The sequence below is a fragment of the Leucopleurus acutus genome (genome assembly GCF_964270905.1).
Source record: "Leucopleurus acutus genome assembly, chromosome: 19".
Taxonomy (NCBI): domain Eukaryota; kingdom Metazoa; phylum Chordata; class Mammalia; order Artiodactyla; family Delphinidae; genus Leucopleurus; species Leucopleurus acutus.
Genome location: NC_139161.1, coordinates 55,917,287 through 55,939,758, shown reverse-complemented (window position 1 = coordinate 55,939,758; position 22,472 = coordinate 55,917,287). Strand labels below are relative to the sequence as shown.

At 43.4% G+C, this 22,472-nt stretch overlaps 1 protein-coding gene across 3 annotated transcripts in view; it reads right to left on the bottom strand.

The window, feature by feature from the left end:
- Nucleotides 1-13,549: 13,549 nt before the first annotated feature.
- Nucleotides 13,550-22,472, bottom strand: part of MYOCD (myocardin) — a gene marked incomplete at both ends in the record, with an annotated part of 89,863 nt that continues 80,940 nt past the window's right edge. For 2 of the 3 annotated variants that reach the window (XM_082859875.1, XM_082859877.1), the window contains 4 exons: nt 13,550-14,124; nt 16,450-16,507; nt 19,437-19,565; nt 20,822-20,965. In XM_082859875.1, the coding sequence (XP_082716001.1) occupies nt 13,550-14,124; nt 16,450-16,507; nt 19,437-19,565; nt 20,822-20,965 (906 nt within the window). The remainder of the gene's footprint in view (nt 14,125-16,449; nt 16,508-19,436; nt 19,566-20,821; nt 20,966-22,472) is intronic. The other variant, XM_082859876.1, reaches the window with a different exon arrangement.

Genomic DNA, 22,472 nt, shown 5'->3' with positions numbered 1-22,472 from the left:
GGCTACTTTAAAAGATAGATAAAATGAATAGAGCTCAAGAAAGGGAAAAAGAAGAAAAACTGCAAGGTACAACTTTAGGAATGAGAAAAAGGATTTAATCACAGATGCCAAAAGAAATTATGAGAATACTTTTGTAATTTTATGTCTACTTGTTTCAAAGTAAGCTCTTTTTTCACTAGGAAAATATATATTACTACAGATGTCTTTAAAATAGGTAGCAATGGGGACTTCCCTGGCAGTCCAGTGGTTAAGAGTCTGTGTTCCCCATGCAGGGGGCACAGGTTCGATCACTGGTCTGGAAACTAACATCTGGCATGCTGCACAGCACAGCCAAAAAAAAAAAAAAAATAGGTAGCAAGACCCCTATGTTCATAGCAGCACTATTTACAATAGCCAAGACATGGAAACAACCTAAATGTCCATCGACAGATGAATGGATAAAGAAGATGTGGTACATATATATAGAATGGAATACTACTCAGCCATAAAAAAGAATGAAATAATGCCATTTGCAGCAACATGGATGGACCTAGAGATTATCATACTAAGTGAAGTAAGTCAGACAAATACCATATGATATCACTTACATATGGAATCTAAAATATGACACAAATGAACTTACCTACAAAACAGAAACAGACTCACAGACGTAGAGAACAGACTTGTGGTTGCCGAGGGGGAGAGAGTAGGAGAGGGATGGATTGGGAGTTTGGCATCAGCAGATGCAAACTATTATATACAGGATGGATAAACAACAAGGTCTTACTGTAGAGCACAGGGAACTGTATTCAATATCCTGGGATAAACACATAATGGAAAAGAATACAAAAAAGAATGTGTGTATATATATATATATATGTATGTATGTATGTATGTATGTATGTATGTATAATCGAATCACTTTGCTGTACACCCAAAACTAACACAACAGTGTAAATCAACTATATTTCAATAAAATAAATTTTAAAAAATAAAAATAAATAAAATAGGTAGCAAGTATGAGTAGACCAAGAACACTGAAAAAATTGGAAAAGTCGTTACAAAACAACACTCCCCAAAGTAGTCAGGCTCAGATAATTTCACTTATTTAAAAAACTATAAATTTATTTCAGAGATTCAAGAAACAGGTCATTCTTCAGCTATTTAAAGTGTTCCAGAGCACAGAAATAAAGGGAAAGCAACTCAGTTCATTTTATGAAATTGGCCTAACCCTGTAACCAAACCTGATGAATGTAGCACAAACATGAAACAAACACAAAAACAACAAACCAGTATCTTAAGAATAGACATAAAAATTATGAATAAAATTAATCCACTAATAGAATGTTAATGAATAAAATCTAACACTATATGCGTTTACATATAAATGCAGGTACATTTTCATGGTATTTATTGAGGAATGAATAGTGCAGATAAATTAAAAAATAAAAACCGTGCCTACTCTTACTGACCAAGATAACATTATGAATTTATAAATATATTTCAAAAAAGGGATCACACTTGTTAGGTCAGTATGTTCATTCCCATCTTCTGTTATTTTAAATATCTCTGTGATTAACGTGGTGACTAAAACTTTGCACATATACTTTCTTAAGATCAAAATTAAAGAATTAGAATTTCTGCATCAAGATACACACCACTGGGGCTTCCCTGGTGGCGCAGTGGTTGAGAGTCCGCCTGCCGATGCAGGGGGACACAACTTCGTGCCCCAGTCCGGGAAGATCCCACATGCCGCGGAGCGGCTGGGCCCGTGAGCCATGGCCGCTGAGCCTGCGCGTCCGGAGCCTGTGCTCCGCAGCGGGGGAGGCCACGACAGTGAGAGGCCCGTGTACCGCAAAAAACAAAACAAAACAAAACAAAAACACACCACGGTATATAAAATAGATAAACAACAAAGACCTACTACATAGCACAGGGAACTATATTCAATATCTTGTAATAACCTATAATGGAAAAGAAACTGAAATACATATATATTTGTGTGTGTATATATGTATGTATGTGTATATATACATACATATATAACTGAATCACTTTGCTGTACACCTGAAAATAACACATGGCAAATCAACGAGAGTTCAATTTAAAAAGAGAATTTCTGCATCAGAGTGTGTCATGTTTTCAAGTTTATTCTTGTATTGCCAAATTATCTTCTAGATTAAAAAACGGAAACATTTTGCAGGCCCACCTACCATGCATAAATGTTCTATTTTCCCCACACCCTGACCTATATGGGGTATTACCACTTTAATAATCCTGCCAGATGAAGAGCTAAGAAATAGCCTTATAGTGCTATTTTAATTGGCAGCGTTTTTCTTTTTTATCGCATTAAACATTTTTGTCACATGTTTCATGGCTATGAGTGTTTCTTCTTCAGTTAATTGTTCACTTCTTCATGTCCTCAGCCTGGTTTTCTCTTACAGCGTTCCATATTTTCTTAGTGATATTAAAAAGCTCTTTTGTTATATTAACTATACTAATGCTATTGTATCTTATGGCAAATGTTTCCCCTAGTTTGGCCTTCCCCCTTTTAAAACCTCTAACGTTGATTTTTGTCTTCCAGGAATTTTACATTTTTCATGTGGTCAAATCCATCAATCTTTTCCTTTAAGTTTTACGCCCTTAGTTTAATGCTTAGAAAGTCTACTCTATCCTCAAAGGGTAGAAATATTCAACTGTATTTTCACCTAAGCCTTTTCATGTGTTAATTCTCTTTATTTGGAATCAATTTTAAATTCAACTCTGAGGACCAAAAAGTTAACTAGAGCCAATAGTTTTGATTCATTTCTTCCTCTAAAGTCATTCTGAAATAATTCAAGTATATATATGTGTGTGTGTGTCTGTGTGTGTGTGTGTGTGTGTGTGTGTGTGTGTGTGTATATATATATATATATATATATGAAAAAATTCTATTTCACTCGTGGAAATTAGGGAAACGTCCTACTTCCTACCTTGGCAGAAAATAGTACCAGTGATTCTGAGTCAGGGAAGCTGTCCAGGAAAACGTTACTATGTGTGGTAACCTTTTGGGGGAAATTAAACAGAGACCAACACCATCTCCAATAGACCGCTGCCCCCACCATCTCAGCCACCAAATCCTGACTAACCAGACCTCTCTGAGAATGAACAAACGCACACACACACAAAAAGACTGAGTAGTTCAATAGAATGGTAAAGATGATGATGAGGCCGGCAGTGATGATAGCAAGTGATGCTAAAGATAGTAATAAACTATATAGCTAAGCAATACTGTAAGGATCTCAACACTCATTATCTTGTTCAATCCTGAAAAGAACTCTGGGATGAGGGTTTTATTACACCCATCAAATAAATCAAAGCTCAGAGGCTTTCTGTGAACAGTCATTCAAGTGTCACCACTGGGCTGCAAACCCAGGTTTCTCTAGTTCAAATGCCTGTGCTTTTATTACTACCTCTATAACACAGGGAGGCGAATCTGAGGACTCAGAGAAATGTCCTCCAGTGAAAAAGTTAAGCAGGAAGTAAGGGAAATACAGTTTTTAAAGTCTAATTTGTATTCTTGGTGAGAACAGAGAGAACATGGCTTTAATATGACAGGAGCTGGTTGCCAAGAAAAAGAGCCATATTAAACAAGAAAGAGTTCTTGGATGAGAAACATACGACTTCCAAACTAATGAAACTCAACAGAGGCAGGAAATAGCAGATTTGGCACTGCCCGAAGCAAAACTGGGGCATTCCAACATGGGCTGGGAGAAAGCGCCCCAAAATTCGGAGGAAAAAAGTAGGTAATTCAATGAGAGGAAAGGAAAAGGAAGAGAGACATGGAATCTTTTTCAGAACATTAAAATATATATATATATACATGTAATAGAATTTCCAGAGCAGATGATGAGGAAGAAAATAGCATAAAAGTTCTTGAAAAGATACTCTGCACAGCTGAAGAAAGGCCCAAATCAAAATTGAAATCATTCATCAAGTACCAGAATATATTACTGCAGTGGGTAGAGGTGGAAGCCCTAGATGTATCTTGGTAAAACTTCTGAATTTCAAAGATAGACACATACTGTACCGTATATTTGAAATTTGCTAAGCGTAAATCTTAGACGTTCTCATCATAAGAAAAAGAATTGTAATTTGTGTGGCAGAGATGTTAACTAATTGTGGTGATCATTTCGCAATATATACAAATATCGAATCATTATGTTGTATACCTGAAACTAATATAATGTTATATATCAATTATACCTCAATCTAAAAGGACAACCACTGCCAAGGGGGAGGGGGGTGGGGGAGGGATGGAGTGGGGAGTTGGGGTTAGCAGATGTGAGCTATTATATATGGAACGGATAAACCTCAAGGTCCTACTGTATAGCACAAAGAACTATATTCAGTATCCTGTGATAAACCATAATGGAAAAGAATATAAAAATAGAATGTATATATACATATATATATGTATAACTGAATCACTTTGCTGTACAGCAGAAATTAACACAACATTGTAAATCAACTATACTCCAATAAATAAATTAAAACAATCACCACCACCACCACAAAAAAAGGAAGATAGACAGATACAAATGTATATAAGTACTGTTCCGAGAAAAGTTTGTCTCCGAAGAAAAGCCGATTCTCTCAATGTTTCCTATTGGCAACACTCAATGCAATAAAATTTGGAGCCATGTTTACAGAGTTCCAATGGAAACAGGTTGTAACTCAAGTGCGACTCGAAAACTCTACATCTGGTCTGACATTCACAAACAAGGGCAAAAGAAAGTCATTTTTAAACATGCAATGCCTGGAAAGGTTTATCAACCACCCATTCTCTAAAAAAATTATTCTTCCCAAAAGAAATAAAAAATCAAAAGAAAGAACAAGAGAGAACATTTTCTATAGGAACTTGGGGTAGGGAATGATTCCTTAAACATGACACCGGAAACTCTGACCTTAAAGGAAATATTGATAAATGGGATTACTTAACAACGAAAGAGTTTGGTTTATCAGATAATACCATTAAGAGACTAAAAAAAGCAATCCTCAGAGTGGGAGAAGTTACTTGCAAACCACATAATAGTCCAAGGACTCAACTCCAGGATATATAAAGAATTCTACAATACAATAGGAAAAAGGCAGAAAACCTAAAAGAAAAATGGACGGGGGATGTGAAGGGTCACCTTACCACAGAGACAAATGCAAATGGCCAAAGGACATATGAAAAGTCGCTGAACCTCGTTAGTCACCCAATATACGCCAATCGATTTTACAAGGGAATACCAAAACGCACCCATAGCCTGGCTACAATTGAAAAAGACTGGCAAAAACCAAGCGTTGGCGAGGATGTAGCTCACCTGAAGCTCATATATTTTGATGGGAGGACAAGCCCCTCAGAAAGCCGTTTTACATTATCAGCCGAGGCTTAGCAGTACGCAAAGCCCATGGCCCCACCATTTCACACGTTCAGCAAAAATGTGTACATATCTGTACCAAAAGGCATGCGCTAGGATGTTTGTATCCGCAACATTTTCAATAGTCAGAAATTGGAAACAACTGAAACACCCATCCACAGTAGAGTGGACAAATAAAGGTGATACAGCCGTGTATCCCTACCACCTTCTCTCTTGTGTGTACTACCAAACTCTCATTCGCTTTTAGGTTACCTCAAATCTCTCTCCTCTTGACAATCAATCCTTTGAATTTCTGACTCTCGGCTTTGGTCCTGTGCGTCTCCTTCCTCACATGGGCATGCTTCTTGAAAGGCAATGTCTGGATTTACTGTCTCCATTTCCTCACCGCCTTTCAATTCCTCGGTCTACATCCACCCGGCTTCACCACTGCACCCAAGATGCTCTCACCACCTCCTTATTATTAAATTAAATCCTTACCTTACTGAAACAGTAGCACTGGACACGACTGAAGACTCCCTCTTTCTTGACATTTTCTCCCGCCTCCGTGCCTGGGATACCACCTTCTTCCGGTCTTCTTCCTGGTTCTCTAGCCACGCCCTTTCCTCGCCTTCACCAATACCTTACGTGGTGGTGGTCCTCGGCGTCCTGTTTTCTTCTCACTCCACACACTGTGTAGCTCATAGTCATCCCCGTGATTTCAGTTAATTTCCGTATGCTGACTTCTCCCATCCCTAAATCTCTACACAAAGGACTCTGAGTTCCAGACCTCTCTCGTGAGTGCTTTTGACTTGAGTGTCCTACAGGCAGTAGTCGCTCAAAACTCAAATTCACAATTTTTCCTATTAAGTCACTCATTCTGGCCTTTTGCCTCTGTGAATGGGATGAACATACACTGGACAACCACCTACCCCTCCCAGATCCGAATCCTCTCCTTTGCTCACCACATCCAGTGATCAAGCCCCATACTTTCCATTCTATTTCAAATCTACCTTAATCTCTCTATTGCTACGACCGTTTTCTTAGCAAGTTACCATCAGCTTGTGGGCTGTTTTTTTACGGGTTCTCAGGTTACTACCATCACTCTCACCCCTAGCCTTACTCCATCATTCCTCATGTACTAAATTCAACATGTTGAATTCCCCTTGAAGTTCTCATGCCTGTAGAATAAGAAGGGCACCAATGATTTATCAAACGAATTCACAATTTACTCGGCTGCCCTTCCCTTATCCTTGTCACTCCAACCCATTTCCACACTATAGCCAGAGTTCTCTTTCTAAATAATTTGGAATTTGGGATTAACAGATACAGACTACTATATATAAAAATAGATAAACTACAAGGACCTACTGTATAGCACAGGGAACTATATTCAATATATTGTAATAATCTATAATGGAAAAGAAATGTGAAAAAGAATAGAGATATATATGTGTAACTGAATCACTTTGCTGTACACCTGAAACACTGTAAATCAAGTATATTTCAATAAAAAATTACAGTAAAAATAATAAAAATTAAATAAAAATAATAAAACAATAAAAATTAAAACATAAAGTGTAAAGATTATTATAGCACTTCCTTGCTTAAAATGCTCCAATGATACCCTCATGTTTTAAAGATAAGTTCACACTTATGGCAAATTCTCATTTATCTCCAGGCCTTTACACAGGCTGTTGCCTCTGCTTGGAATGCTTTCTTCCTCTGCTTTGGCCTGGCTAACTCCATTGTTGTAACTATCTTTGCTTGGTGGTCCTCTGGAGAGCCCTTCTTGACCATCCTCCCCACCCAAGACTTCCTTAAATGCCCTTTCTCTACCGCATACCACATGGGAGCAGTATGCACTTACCCGCATGTAAGCAACTTAGGCTACGTTGTCATTCCTTGTTTGTTTCCTCCACTAGGTGACAAACTTCTCATCAACAGGGGTTGTATAGAGTAATCTATGGTTTGTGCATCCTTGCCACCTTTTGGTAAAAGCGCCTCAACCTTGCTTTAGAAAAGCTCACCTTCTCCACTGTCAGTCCACGAGATTCAAATGGTCCCACAGCGCAGCTCAGGGCTAAACAGGAGATCCAGACCCTATGGATGAATTTGTATCTCATGCTCATGGCCACAGAGATTGGTTCATGGATGAGACCACTGAGAGACAGCTGTCAGATTTCTGCTGTGACTCTTAGGAATGAGAAACTCTTTTTGCTGGAGCTGCTAATCTGGCAGGATGAACACCTGGGGCTTCTGGCCACCTGTGACCTTCTTGCTTCTAAGCGGGGAGAACCCACAAGAAAGTAAGGCCAGAACAGGGAAGGAAGAGCCATGGCATGGGGCAAGATCAATGCTAGTCTGAACTAGAGCTGAGGACCCCCCATTCCAGGGCTCTTTCACAAAATCTCAGCTCCTCCATTTGGTTTATATATGCACTGATGAGAAAATGATGGTCAGGAATAAATTTAGGGGAGAAAAGAAGATTAAAAACTCAGTCTTCCTTGGGGAGTCTCTACAGATTTTATAGATCACCTTGATGCCCAATTTGTTCTACGTTACCATTCGGTTTGCTCAGCTGCGAAACTGATGAGAACATTGGGTTGGCTAACTTATCTGTCCGTGTGTTTTAACAGCATGTATGTAACTGCAGACTCTGTTCCTTTTCACTGAAGTCCTCACTTTATTAGTATCATCAGTGGTAAGTGCGGGTGAGACGTACAGTGTTTGAGATCAGGGACATCGGAGATAAGTAAAGTGCGATTACTGGTTCTGCCAATTTTGAGCCGTGTAACCTTAAGCGATTAACGTAGCCTTTCCAAACTCTGTTTCTTCAACGTAAACTGGGGATGATCACGGTACCGCTTCATGGGACCATTGTGAGAATTCAGTGAAATAACAGCACAATGCCTGGTACAGCACATAGTTAAGAAAAAAGCTTCCATCTCTTTCTAAAATAAACATTTTATTTAAAAATATACATATATTTTTTAAAAAAGAACACATGCCAACTTTGGTATTTAGCCATTGCTTCTTTTCTCTTCCTGGTCACCCACATTTCTTTCTAGTTACGTATCGTTGAGCAAAGGAGGCCGACGTGAAAACTCCACCACGCAGGGTCCCTGCAGAGAACGTATGCTGTCTCTTCTGACTTCTTCACAATGTGTCTCTTGGTGTTTCGCCAAGGGAGGATTTCAAGTACCCAGCCACACACTGCCCTCCTTCCCCACTGCGGGCGCACTGGAGAGAACTCTGGGCAGCAGTGTGGATTCCCTTCCTTTGGAAAACATTAGAACAGCCTCCAGGATCCTCATCCTTATCCTCCCTTTTCCCATCAACCCCCGGGAGCTGTTAAAACATGTACAGGAAACTCACATGACCAGCGTCCATGAGGCTGGAGGTGATTCAAATAAGCACAAGAGACAATCAGGCGTTGGCCTTAATCCGCAGAATTCTAGAAGCCTAGAATCCACCGACTCCTACAATCAGGAGGGAACTTATTCATATGTTATCAAACTCAATGAATCCTATTACAATTTCCCTGCAAGATGATAGAGACATTTTTCTCAGACCTCTTGCTGTCTTAAAATCATCTCCTAATGTGCAGTCCCAGTCTAGACAGGGTTGCTCAGAAAATGTGGATTCCAGAATCGAACCCAGCTTCTCACCACACTGAGCGGCTCTCAGACTCACAGGACCGTCTTGTTCTAGGACCTGGACTCTGTGTGTCTAGTAATATCATCTAATAAAGCATTAGCAGTTTCAGCATCTGAACCGCCCTGTTGGTTTCTACTGCATTTATAGGAAAATGAACACTCCAGACTCTTTTAATCCGAGTTCTCTCATAGCTGATAGCAAACTGTGTGCATCTGTGGACTTCCCCTGTGAGGACCACAGCCAAGCCCTGAAGGGGGACCACGCTGCCCTCGCAAACCTGCAGCTTTTCTCCTAAAAGATGGAGGCTCTCCGTGGACACCCCCCCCCCCACCCTTAAGTGTCCCTTTGGTTCGGAGAGCTTGTTCTGAAGATCAAGATTAGGGGGTGAGGCCAAAAAAAAGTTTCCTTTACCCTTCCCTGATTTTCAAGAGGCTTCTGTATCTGGCAATGAAAACAAACCCTAAAGCTCTCATAGATGATTTAAGTGGTACAAGTAAGGAAAGATGTCTAAGTGACACATTGAGGCTGTTTGAGAAGAAAAAAAAAATGTTAGCATGGGCGCAGCTTTTCCCTAAAAAGGGGCCCTCCCCTCCACCTTCCGGGAAAACGCAGATCCCTTTGTCACCATAGGTAAAGGGTTTCTGGTTGGAGGACTGAGAGATTCCCAGTGTTCCTGCAACTCCCCAATCACTCAAAATCTGAACCATCTGTGCAGAGTCTACGTGGTGTTATCCATTTGGGGGTTTGCGTGCTTTGCACAGGTGAGACATCGAGTACTTAGCCACTGGATGAGTAAATTGGATGTGGGAGTTTTCGGCTAGGCCAGCATTGGTTTCTAGAAGAGCTGATGGTGTCTGAACATTTTTGGAAAAGGACTGTCTTGAATGCTTGGGGTAGGTTTTCGATTATTTTTTTCAGATCGGAAATAAATGTTTCTGAATGGCAAAGGCCACCAGTTCCCAGACCCTTGACTATTTAGGTGAAGACCCTCTTGCTTTCCTCATTTACCAGTGCAATCATTTCATGGGAGAGAATCATTTCTCATCCAAAATTTTGCAATTTGCTTTTCATAATGCAGAGCCTTAGTTGAACTGAGAGGTTAGGACCTTCCCTTCCTTTCCATTCCTTTCCTTTCCTTTCCTTTCTTCTTTCTCCCTCCCTCCCTCCCTCCCTTCCTTCTTTCCTTCCTTCCTTCCTTCAACTTCCTTCCTTCTTTCTTTCCTCCCCCCCGCTTTATAGTAGAGTGTGTGTCATCTCAATAACGCTGTCAGAAGCAGAGCTTCTAATGAGCACTGGCTTAATGAAATCATTTGCACAAAGCAATTTCCTGACTCCACTGGATAAGCGTGAACCTACTGCACCAGAGTTGGGAAAAGCTGCAAATGTCTGCAGGTCTGCTTTACCACGGGGGGTCCCAGGGGTCTTAAGAGAACTACATGTGGCTAGTTTCAAGCTGACCTTGACCATGGCCATCTTCCTAAGTCTCTGTACATCTTTTAGTCATGCTCAATTTGTCACCAGAAAAGGAGACACAACTAAGAGTTTAAAAGAACTTAAAAAAAAAAAAAAATCCTCAACCTCCTCCCAATTATCCTCAGTTTTATCTTGCAAATATCATATCTGATCTACGAAGAGACAGCGAATATGGCGGGTGAAGACTGTGGGAGGAGGTTAAAAACAACAATCCAGGAGTCTGCTCTGGGTTGTGTGTTGGTCTGTAGTAGCGAATGTCTTCACTGTGAGGCGTATATGTCAGTGCCTGATAATATCCTAAAAACATCCCAATGAAAATGCACAGTCTTACAAAGATAGGGGCCTCCTAACCAAGTCTAGCACTTCAGACAGAAATACCCAAAGGAAAAAATAATTGACACTCACACCAGAGTCTCAGAGATTGCTGTGCGATTGTTTTCCAAAGGAAGGGGGACAAAAATAACATTAAAAAAATCACACAACGTGGCATGGGAGAAATGGACGGACCAGCGAGCTTTATCAAGATCTGAATACAACTTCGACGTCTGAGGAACACACAAACGTGAGGAATGTGTCACGAAGGTTTTCTTCTCCATAGCTTCATCGTCAAAGAAGAGACTGGCAATCTTCCCCTCTAGATGTTTGGTTCTGATAAAAGCAAAGTGTACCGTGTGGCTCTTTTAAAGCACAACGCAGATGGAGGAATGTAAAACAACTGTCATCTTCCACTGGTGCTCTCCCGTGAGAGATGGCAGTACCCTTTCCAGCGACCAACGGTGATGCTCTTCCGTCTTTTCACATCACAGTCAAGACGCGCTTGTTCATGGTAAGCAGGTGGCTGTGAGTCATTGGGTTGGAGCCATGAGTCATAAACAGAGAGGCAACGTGTAATCTGGGTGATTAATCAGGAACTCGCAGTGAGAAAAGGCAAGATCATTTCACAGCAGATGGAGGCTTAAAGGCTTTTGGTATAGAACTCTAACACTGCCTTGAAGATACACGCACATACACATATGTGTATGTATATGTACATATGTATGTGTATACATGGATACATATATACACACATACCTATAGACACACATACATATACATATGTATATATCTATACACACATGCATATGTGTGTGTGTGTGTGTGTGTATATCCCTCTCCTTCCCTCCTCACCCCCCAATTAGATCTGGCAGCTTTCAGAGTAGCAGTCACCAAAAACACTCTGTGTTCACACACGTTTACAAGTTAACAATGGAATGACTTCTAAATCTTTGGTTTTTTTTTTCAAAAAGAGAACTTCTAAAATCACAACATGTTTGGTTATTTTCTCCATAAGTGCACAGTGAACAATTTTTTTTTTTTTTTTTTACAAACGAAGAAAACAGTGCCTTAGTGATTTCAATAAAAAATAAAAACAGCGATAGCTACTTTCTACAGCATGCAACACTACGAAACGGTGAGCTGGAACCACAGTGAGCCTTAGGGAGACGATCCTGCAAGTTAAGTTTTTCAGTTCCCAGCAAAAGCACAAGAGGTAATGAGGAATGCACACGAGACCGTCGTCTTTTCTCCTTCCATCCTTTTCAACGTGCAATTGTGTTTTCTTTCAGAAACCCAGACCTGAAATACTCTCTCCTTGTAACTATGATTCGTATTTATCTTTACTATATAATGATTTCCGATTTCCCCAGAGCAACCCAAATCAGGGATTGCTATTAATCAAATGAGGGTAGAGACAGCTTTGTGACTAATGGGCCGAGTCATTGGTTTCTTCCTGAGGGCATTCTTTTGACTTCCTTTTGTAGCAGATTACGCATACGGAGAATGAGTTCTCCAGGAGAACCTCGATTTTTTTAGCTTTTTAACATATGGCTTTATTAGGGGTATGACAGCTGGTTAGAAGGCAGAAGTTCTCTTATCCCGATGGTGGGGCAGAAAAGGAAAGATCTCCAACAGAGGAGCAAGAAAGGACTGATATCTTGAAAGAAAAGCAGAGCGGGAGAAAGGTAAACAGAGGTGGACCACCTCCCACCAATAAGAAAACAAGAAAAGCAGCCTGACTTCTATCATCGTCCTGTTATAGTAAGCCACGGTATTTATTTCCAGGACACGTGAAACGATGTTCTCTAGTCCTGTCTGAATGATCTCTGATACGGCTTCCTGAGGCTCGGGAGGTCCTTCTGGTCTGCCTACGTGGTCCTCTCTAGTCTTCGACACTAAAGGGGGTTGTGCTGGAGAACTGTCTACGGCAGAAGGTTTTGCTTTTCTTCTTGCTTTAGGGCTCTCACCTGTTTCACAACGCTTATCACCACGGAGACAGTGGGAATGATTCCGCTACTGGTTGAGAAGGAGGGAAATTCTAGGTGGGGTTCTTGAGGCCAAAAGTGGGTCGGTTGTGGGATAGAATTGGGGCCACTGCAACGGGGCAGCTTTGTGGCTGAGGGACGCTGAGTTCATTTCACTCCCCTGGGAATGGATTGGTCCTGTCCCTCTGTTCTGCCTTAAGAACCTGACACTGGGCCTGACTTCTATTTTGAAAGCCACGTGACGGAGAGACAGGAAGCAGCTTCCGTCATGGGTACGTCCTCCGTCACCTCTGATGGCCTGGCTTCCCTGTGCTCCCTAGAGAGCTCACATCTTCTTTCCACGGTATGTGTAATAAATTCATGAGAAAAGCTTACAAAGTGAGATTATGCCCCAACGATGCCTGAGAAAAAGTACGGGCTAGAAAAAAGACTGGTGTTTGAAAAGGCAGTGGAAGAATTTTTTTTTTTTTTTGGCATTCTTGGTCTGAAAAAGCATATTTTTGAGTGCACTGCTGAAATCATGAACCGTCACTGAAGGCTGGTAAATATTACATTATCTATCTATATAGAAAAGACTCCGATTTGCTCTTGTTCGTTGTCACAGAAGTCTCCATTGCTTCTTTTTAATTCTCTCCGGCTTCTCCTTCCCCTCCTCCACCCCCCTCCTCCTTCTTTTGGATAACGTAAGTATTTACGGTTGTGTGCTCTCCCCCACCGGGTTCCCACTGGTCTTCCGTAGCACGCTGCAGCAGGCACCTACCACTGCTGTAAGTGGAGGTCCATGGGGGAATTCAAATTGAGATCCGTGACATCCAGGAAATCGATGTTGAAGATGCTGGGGCCGCCGGTGGAGAGGGAGCTGAAGCTCGGGGTGGAGCTGGGGGGCGTGATGTCCAGCCACTCCATACTTTCCCAAGGAGATTCCGTGAAGCTTAAGGGCAGCCCACTGCTGTCCACGGAAGAGGGTGAATACTGAGTCTGCATGGGGGAGAGGGGGCCCGGCAGGATCTCGTGCGCGTTGAAGAGGTCTTCCGCAGCCTTCCCGGAGAATCCATCCATCATCCCATCGAAAGGGGGTTCCTCGCTCCCGATTTTCAGAAGGGCGACGTCGCCCACCTTCCCCAAGGGGCTCTGGGAATTTAATAAGACTTCAAGGTGCTCGTTGCTTTCGGCGCCGTAGTGATCGAAGGAGAGCTGGCCTCCTGCAGAGGCTGGTTCAAAGGAAGCCGGGGGCTTGGCGGGGAGGGCAGCAGTGGGGCTTCGAGAAGACCCAGGTATCTTTGGGACTTTTTGAAGACATGAATGATCCTCTCTGGCGTCAGCTGGCATTTCTGTTGGTAAAACACAATGGGAATTGTTCAAGCACTTCCGCTTGAGCATGACACGGGCATGAATCTCTGGAATGAATGACTTACGTGTAGACACAGGAGATGGCCATGCTTCTCGGGTCACTGCTCATCACCCAGGCTGATCCCCAAACTGCTCTGTATATCCTCAGTTCTTCCCTTGGGTCTCTACCCAAACCCTCTCCTGCTGGAAATTCCACTCTGTGATTACTGATTGCTCAAAGCAGGTTCTTTTACCTGCTTCTTCACTGACACCTGGCTGTCCCCTGAGGACACTACATCCTCCGTTACACCCTCACTGGGGGTTCCTTTGCTGCAGAGCCAGACGATGGGTCATCAGGTCCTTTCCCATTGCCACGTTCTGATTGTCACTCCCCCTCATTCTTATTAACTCCTCAGTGGTTTTTTTCTTTCTTTTTTTTTTTTTTTTTTTTTTTGCGGTACGCGGGCCTCTCACTGTTGTGGCCTCTCCCGTTGCGGAGCGCAGGCTCAGCGGCCATGGCTCACGGGCCCGGCCGCTCCGCGGCACGTGGGATCTTCCGGGACCGGGGCACGAACCCGCGTCCCCTGCATCGGCAGGCGCACTCCCAACCACTGCGCCACCAGGGAAGCCCTCCTCAGTGGATTCGAGGGTCATGCTGCTCTCCTTGGCCCCGCCCCCGCCCCCCAGTCTCCTGGCCCCTCCTCTTCATCCACTGAAAACTCTACTTCCGGTTCATTGTTTTCCTCCCACTCCAACTCTTGCCATCCTCTGTGCCTTCAGCATCCCCAGAAGTGACCCGTTGTCCAGCTGGCCTCTCCGTTCCTTGACACTCCATCCCTCCAACCCAGCTGATTCCGCCATTCCCATTCTGCCGGACACAGCCTGGACTTTGTTGTCCCCAAACACTGCATCCCCCTGAAAGCTCGATTTCGATCAATATTGCCAACTCTCTGTCCATCTCCTCCTATTCCTCTAGCTCCCCTCATAAGGACCCCACAACAACAAGTTCTCAGCCAGCTGGGCTCACCCCAACCTACCAACTCTTCTGTTTTATCACCATCCATCAGCCCCTTCTGGTTTTTACTTCTTGTCCCGTCTATACTCCTGAGCCACCATTGTAATTACTCTCTCACAGATATCCTCAATCCCCTTGTCCTTTTCTCCCATCACCACACTCCCTTGGCAAAAGCCCGCATCTGGATGAATCTTATCATCTGTTTTCTCTGAGCCTGCCCTGGATCGGCTGGACGTTCAAGAGAAAAATTACACAATGAAGCTGCCCGGTTTCTCTTTAACTTCATGATGTCATGCCTACGAGGGGCACTTAATACTGCCTAGGGATCCTACTGTGTTTCTCCAGAAAACTCAATTCACTTGTGATCAATTCATCACTGTTCTTCTTTCCTGGAACCTCCCGTGCTCCCCTCTTGCACCCCGACTCTTTGCAGACCTTGCCAACATACTTCATTAAAAATATAAGGGTGTCTGATAGGAACCCACTCATCTTTCCATTACAAAACTTACAACGATACATACCCCTGTGTCCACCTTTTCCTTTTTCCCTCTTGTTACAATGGAAGAATTGCCTGTTTACTTGCTTTTTCCCCATCTCCCCTACCAGACCGCAAACCCCCTAAAGGTGGAGACTGTGCCTGGTACAGTATTGAACCTAGTATGATGCCTGGCCACTTTTCTCCCTGAAACTTTAAATGTCGTTACTTAAGGGCTCAGATCTGGAGTCTTTTCTTTCTATGCACACGTTCTCCTTACATGATCCTACTCATTTGTGTGGTTTCAAATTTTAGGCACATACTATGTAATTTTTAAAAAAGAAATAAATGAATGACTTAAAAGGAGGCAAAAAGAACACACTGACCATTTTTTACTTGAATGCCATGTGAACATGAATGGGCCATCAGTGGGAGATTACCAATTAAATTTCATTTTGAGTAGGTAGCACAAAACTTGCCTTTTCTGCTTTCTTCTTCTTATAATTAAGAAGAGGGGGACGTTGGGATTAGAACAGTAGGGACAAGTGGTGTAGCAGGAGAAAACATTTAGGGAAACACGGACTGAGCTGAAAGATGAAAACTGTTAAAATGACTGATGAAAATTTTTCTGAGGACAACGGGACAGAGGCAGTGAGGAATCATCATCTATGCCTTCTGTTCACATTATCTCTGCTTCACATGCGGACGGGAGGCTGAGAGGAAGTGACACTCAACCCTGAGACGACTTTTTGGTCCAGCTTACAAGGAGCATCTGACCTTGATCCTGAGGTTTGCTCCCCAGAGTACATGCAGGTGCAGGGCATCCTGATGTCTTACCTCCACTTTCAATGAGGACATCCAGGAGTTCGTCCATCTGCTGACTCTGGGTCATTTGCTATTGCAAAGTAACCAAAGGAGAACAGAGAAGTTAAAAAATGGCAACCGCTTCTGTAGGAAATCATTAGAAGCAGCACAACAGGCTTTTGAAGTAGGTCTGGCTAGGGTTTGTTTGTTTTTAATTGTGGTAAAATACACACAACATAAAATTTACCATCTCAACCATTTCAGAGTGTGCAGTTCAAGTGCATTAAGCTCATTCACATTGTTGTGCCACCGTCACCACGGTCCAGCTCCAGAACTTTTTTCATCTTGCAAAACTGAAACTCTGTCCCCGTTAAACGCTAACTCTCCATTGCATCCTCCCCCAGCCCCTGGCACCCACCGTTCTATTTTCTGTCCCTCTGAATTTTTTTTTTTTTTTTTTGCGGTACGCGGGCCTCTCACTGTTGTGGCCTCTCCCGTTGCGGAGCACAGGCTCCGGACGCGCAGGCTCAGCGGCCATGGCTCACGGGCCCAGCTGCTCCGCGGCATGTGGGATCTTCCCGGACCGGGGCACGAACCCGTGTCCCCTGCATCGGCAGGCGGACTCTCAACCACTGCGCCACCGGGGAAGCCCTGTCCCTCTGAATTTGACAACTCTGAGTACCTCGGATAAGTGGATTGATACAGCATTTTTCCCCTTACAGCTAGATTATTTCACTTAGCATAATGTCTTCGAGGTGCATCCACGCTGTATGTATCGTATGTCAGAGTCTCCTTCCTTGTGGATGCTGAGTAATATTCATTGCATGTACAGAATATGTATTTGGTTTATCCATACATCCATCAATGGTTTATGCATTCATCCATTCAACCAACTTAGGTTGCTTCCACCTTTTGGCCTTTGTGAATAATGCAGCTATGAATATGGGTGTCACTGACTAAAGGTTTTTGAACCATGTGTGATTAAAGCTCAGTATGAATTCTGGACAGGAAAACTACTGAATAAAACAATCTATTATTACAACAAAAGAAGGGGAAAAGGAGGCAGAATGCTCCCCAGCCCAGAGTTCTTCAGAGTGAATTCAGTTGTTTGAGAAGCTTCCATCCCAGGAGATGGGCACCTTAACACATATATAGTATGGCCATTTTTTTTATCACTTTGAAGTGACTTGGGTAGGACACAAAACAAGCCTCAACAAATTTAAGAGGACAGAAGTTAGTTCAAGCATCGCTTCTGATCACAATGGCACGAAACTAGAAATCAACCACAGAAAAAGAAAGAAGAAAAAAATGCTTACATGGAGACTAAACTACATGCTACTAAAAAAACCAGTGGGTCAACAATGAAATCGAAGAGGACATTTAAAAATATCCAGAGACAATTGACAGTGAAAACACAACCGTACAAAACCTATGGGATGCCGCAAAAGCAGTTCTTAGAGGGAAATTCATAGTGATACGTGCCTTCCTCAAAAAAACAAGAAAATTCTCAACTTACCACCTAAAAGAACTGGAAAAAGAACAAACAAAACCTAAAGTCAGCAGAAGGAAGGAAGAATTAAAGAACAATAGGAAAAAAATCAATAAAACCAAAGGCTGGTTCTTTGGAAGGGTAAACAAAATTGACAAACCTCTGGCCAGACTCACCAAGAAGAAAAGAGAGAGAACCCAAATAAACAAAATAAGAAATGAGGTGACTCAGCTCTGCCTCCCATTTGGTTGCTGAGGATGTGACCCAAGAACGTGGTTCACCTTTCTCTGGTTCCTCATTGTGATAGCTTGTGGAATCTATCAACGTTTGTAGGGACTACACCTTCCCCCCTGGCTCATCTGAGTTGTGAAGCGGAGTCCGTTTATGGAAGTCCACTTTGCCTGGCCGTTTTTTTTTTCTTTTGAAACCAAGAAGGATGTGTTGATGTTTACAGATACCAGGGGACAGGAATGGGGAGAACAGAGGCATAATTTGATCTCACTCTTCCGAGAGCTGGGTCCCAATAAACACAGGCATCAATGATCAACGTGGGTGAGAGCACTGCTTAGAGAACGAATCATTTGCATTAAATGCCTACAAGGTCTGGCAGGTAACGTAAATGAGCCAAACACAGAGCAAGAGAGAGAGGGGTAGAGGCTAGAACACACGTTCTGGTCCAAGGAGGCGACGATACTTTGTCTCAGGCAATGTTTGTCTGGCAGAGATGTGCCTCCGGGTTGCCAGTTCTCTGATTTTTTTTCAGAAATGGGAAAGCCTACGTTTTGCATAAAATTTCCCGATATTTAAAACACTCTCTCATCTAAATGAAATCGAACTGCAGGCTGACTTTGCTCTGCAGGATACCAGGGGGCAGCGACCGATGGAGATGGTATTTTCTGGGTTGAGCACACACGGAGGGCCACGTGACACTTTATCCACATTCAGGCCATTTGAAATATAAGATCACGCATTGCTGGTTTTTTCTTTCCTTTTTTTTTTTTTTTACTTATTCTTTGAAAATTTTCCAAACATAAATGGAAGTGGAGGCTACCACAAACCTCCACGATTACCCAGCTTCTACAACCGTTCATATTTTACTAGGATCACTGAACTTTGAAGCTAGGAAGAAACTTAGAAACGACTGGCCCAGCAATTACTCTCGTATATTTGAGTACCTATCCCATGTCTGGACAATGTGATAAATGCTGCATCATCTGAAATCCTTATGCAGTAGATATCGTCCCCATTTTATGTAAGAGAAGTTGAATACTTGCCCAACGGTAGTGGGAGAGGCAGCTGGCACGCAGCCCAGGCATCTGGGCGCCCAGCCAACCTCTTCTCTCTCTGCCTCAGGCAGCATCTGTACACACACAACACATCCCCACAGTGAGCATCTAGACATTTTGCTCATTCCAGCAGGGAGGTGACAGACACGCTCAACAACAGAATCTCCACGCGTGAGGCCGCATCATGTAAAAACACGTCCACTGAGTCAGCCTACTCTTCCGTAAAGACCAAATCATGTGCTTACCTGCTTTACTGCATCTTCATAGGATGGAGGCTGGCTTATCTCTGAAACTGCTGAAGTTGACTTAGAAAAAGTTGGGGATGGAAGTGAAAACTTTGGCCCTGACTTATCAGAAGAGTGTAAACCAGCCATCTGGGTGAGTAAAACGCAGAGAAAGACAATCAATCCATGCGTCGGAAATGGTACAGCTTCTGTTTTAGAAACTACAAGGCGAAATTCTGCAAACATTGACTTAAGGCAAAACAAAAGCTGGGGCTTAAATTTATGTTACATATATACCACAGATACATATTAACAATGGTACACATCACTACGGACTCAAAGCTGGAGGCGTCTCAGGATGGGAACCTCAAAAATTCATTTCCCCCCTCTAGGATACACCCTGTCTGTTGGGAGAAAGCGAGATGAGAAAAGAAAATAAAGCAAAGGGTCCATCCAATCCGACATGAAGAGCTGCACCAACCCAGGAATTTCCAGAGTGATTTATCTCCCACCCCGTTTCATTCCCAAGTGGATGTATATGCAGACAGTTGCAGGCAGGTGTTGCCAGGGTATCTCTTCATGAGCCAGCCTTGGGGATTGTGAGAGCATTCTGTGCAGTGCCCGGGACCTTTCAGGGTCTCTGTCCCCTCAGGATGCCCTGCCCTGGGGCCTGCAGCACTTTTGTGTCATGGCCGTCTCACGTTTGTCTCCTTTTTTTTTTTTTTTTTTTTCCCGGTACGTGGGCCTCTCACTGTTGTGGCCTCTCCCGTTGCGGAGCACAGGCTCCGGACGCACAGGCTCAGCGGCCATGGCGCATGGGCCCAGCCGCTCCGCGGCATGTGGGATCTTCCCGGACCGGGGCACGAACCCGCGTCCCCTGCATCGGCAGGTGGACTCTCAACCACTGCGCCACCAGGGAAGCCCGTTTGTCTCCTTTTTACCATCTTCCCACTGCTCCTTGAATTCCCTGTGTCCCGCATCTTTTATATCCCCGATTGTCCCACCTGCTGACACGTAACATCTCTTCCCTTTTGCACCGTGATTCCAACTTTCTGCATCTCTCCAGTCCTTTCCAAGGACCCACTACTTCTTTCTCCACATTTTTTTCCCATGAGCCCTGACTCCAATCTTGAACTTCACTGAACCAGGTCTGTTTGCCATGATGTTTCGCAAACATACCAAGGCCGTGTTAGTCGGCATGATTTCTGGGATGAACCCTGGAAACAGTGCCTTGGAATACCCTCACTTTTATCTGTACATCCATTTCTGTCCTTTTCAAGTGGACTTGTTTCTATCCAAAATGTAATTTCTTTCTGCCTTTGAACCTCAACATTTGGAGAACAGGGGCCACAGAGAGAGAAGAGGCAAAGCCAACCCCCAGTTTAAACCTCTTCCCAGGTGCCTACCTTTTGCTGTACACCTGGGCTTTTGGGACAAGAGCTGCCCCCGGCACCATGACTGCTGTCTGCCTGGGCTCCAGAGAAAGAGGGGTGAAGGCTGGAAGGCTGGGGAGAGAAGCTTGAAGGATGGCCCTCACGTGCCCCTGAGTTCTGTAGAAAGGAAGAAGGACAAATTAAATGGCCACCAGCAGCATATCTGAGGGTAACCTTTGCTGAGACAACTAGTCCCTGCCCTGGTATCTCATCTTTCCAAACCTCCCTGAATTCCATCACCAAAGTCTCAGATCTGGCTTTGGACGTATCATTTCCTGTTCACAAACTTTCCATGGTTTCCACACATCTACATCGTAGGGTCTCCACATCTAACCAGGATAAGTCTTCAAGACGCTCCACAGTCGGGTACGATTTCCCTCTGCGAGCTTAAACTCTACTAACCCCTCCGGGCCCTGTGTTTCCTCACATGGAATGATCTTTTCCTGACCCTCCTTCTCCAACTCCACTTCTCAAGTTCAACCCTTTTGCAAAGCCTTCCAGACGTTTCTAGCACTTCATGATCAATACCCACTGCCATGCTCTGGGCGGCATTTAATGTCAAAAGTGCCCATCAGTGATGTTATCCTATATTGCTCTTTACCTTTTAATTTTTTTTATTATGGAATCATTCATGTCTTTACAAAGAGTGCTTTGTAAACCATCAATGACTGTACAAATGGTAGTTCTTCTTGAGAGTATCGATATCCTTCAGTTGAGCCCCTTCTGGTCCACAGCTGTATATTTCAAGAGCTATTTTCACCTTTGTTGCCTAGGCCATGAGGCGCTCAATACCTGTTGTCAGTGAGGATGGTAATCCGTGTGAGTTTCAGCTCCTCCCAGAGTGCTGACTGAGGTCTGAGCACCATTCACGTGAATGTGTTGTTCTCGTGGGTTCATAAAAATGTATTCGCCTTACCTATGGCCACGCCTCATACGCCCAGGGTAGAGAATATTCAGTGGGAAAAGGGCATGCATTTTAGAATCTGATAAACCTAGGTTCCTGTGACGCTGGGCAACTGGCTTCACCTCCCTGGGCCTTATTTTCCTCAATAGCAAAGAGTGATAAATTGGAACTCGTAAGGTTGTTGTGACAATGAATGAGATGACTCATGTACATGCCTCTTATTACCCGGTACACGGCAGGCATCCAATTAATGTAAGTGTTTTTCCTATTCCCTTTCTAATAACATGGATTCCAGAACCTTTTGATAACGTAACTGTCTTTCTCAAAGAGACTTTCCTAATAATTCTTCGTTTTCATGGATAAAAGGAAAGTCCTGGATGGTCACCTTGGTCTAGTCTTTGAACGGGTCACTGTTCTAAGCCATCCCTACTCTCGCTCTGCACCAAACACACTGGTTTCTTTCTGGTCCTTGAACATTCCACACGTGCTCCTACCACAGGGCCCTTGCACTTGCTGCTCCTCCTTCACCTGCAATGTCTTTGCCTCAAGTATTTACAAGGTTTTCTCCTTTACCTCCTTCAAATGTCCCGGGCCCTTCCCTTTAAAGTTGTAAACTTCCAAACTCCTAATCTCCCTTCTCTGCCTTTTTTCTGTAAAATGTATCATCTTCTAACGTGTTAAACACTTACTTATACCTTTTGTTTACTATCTGTCTCCCCA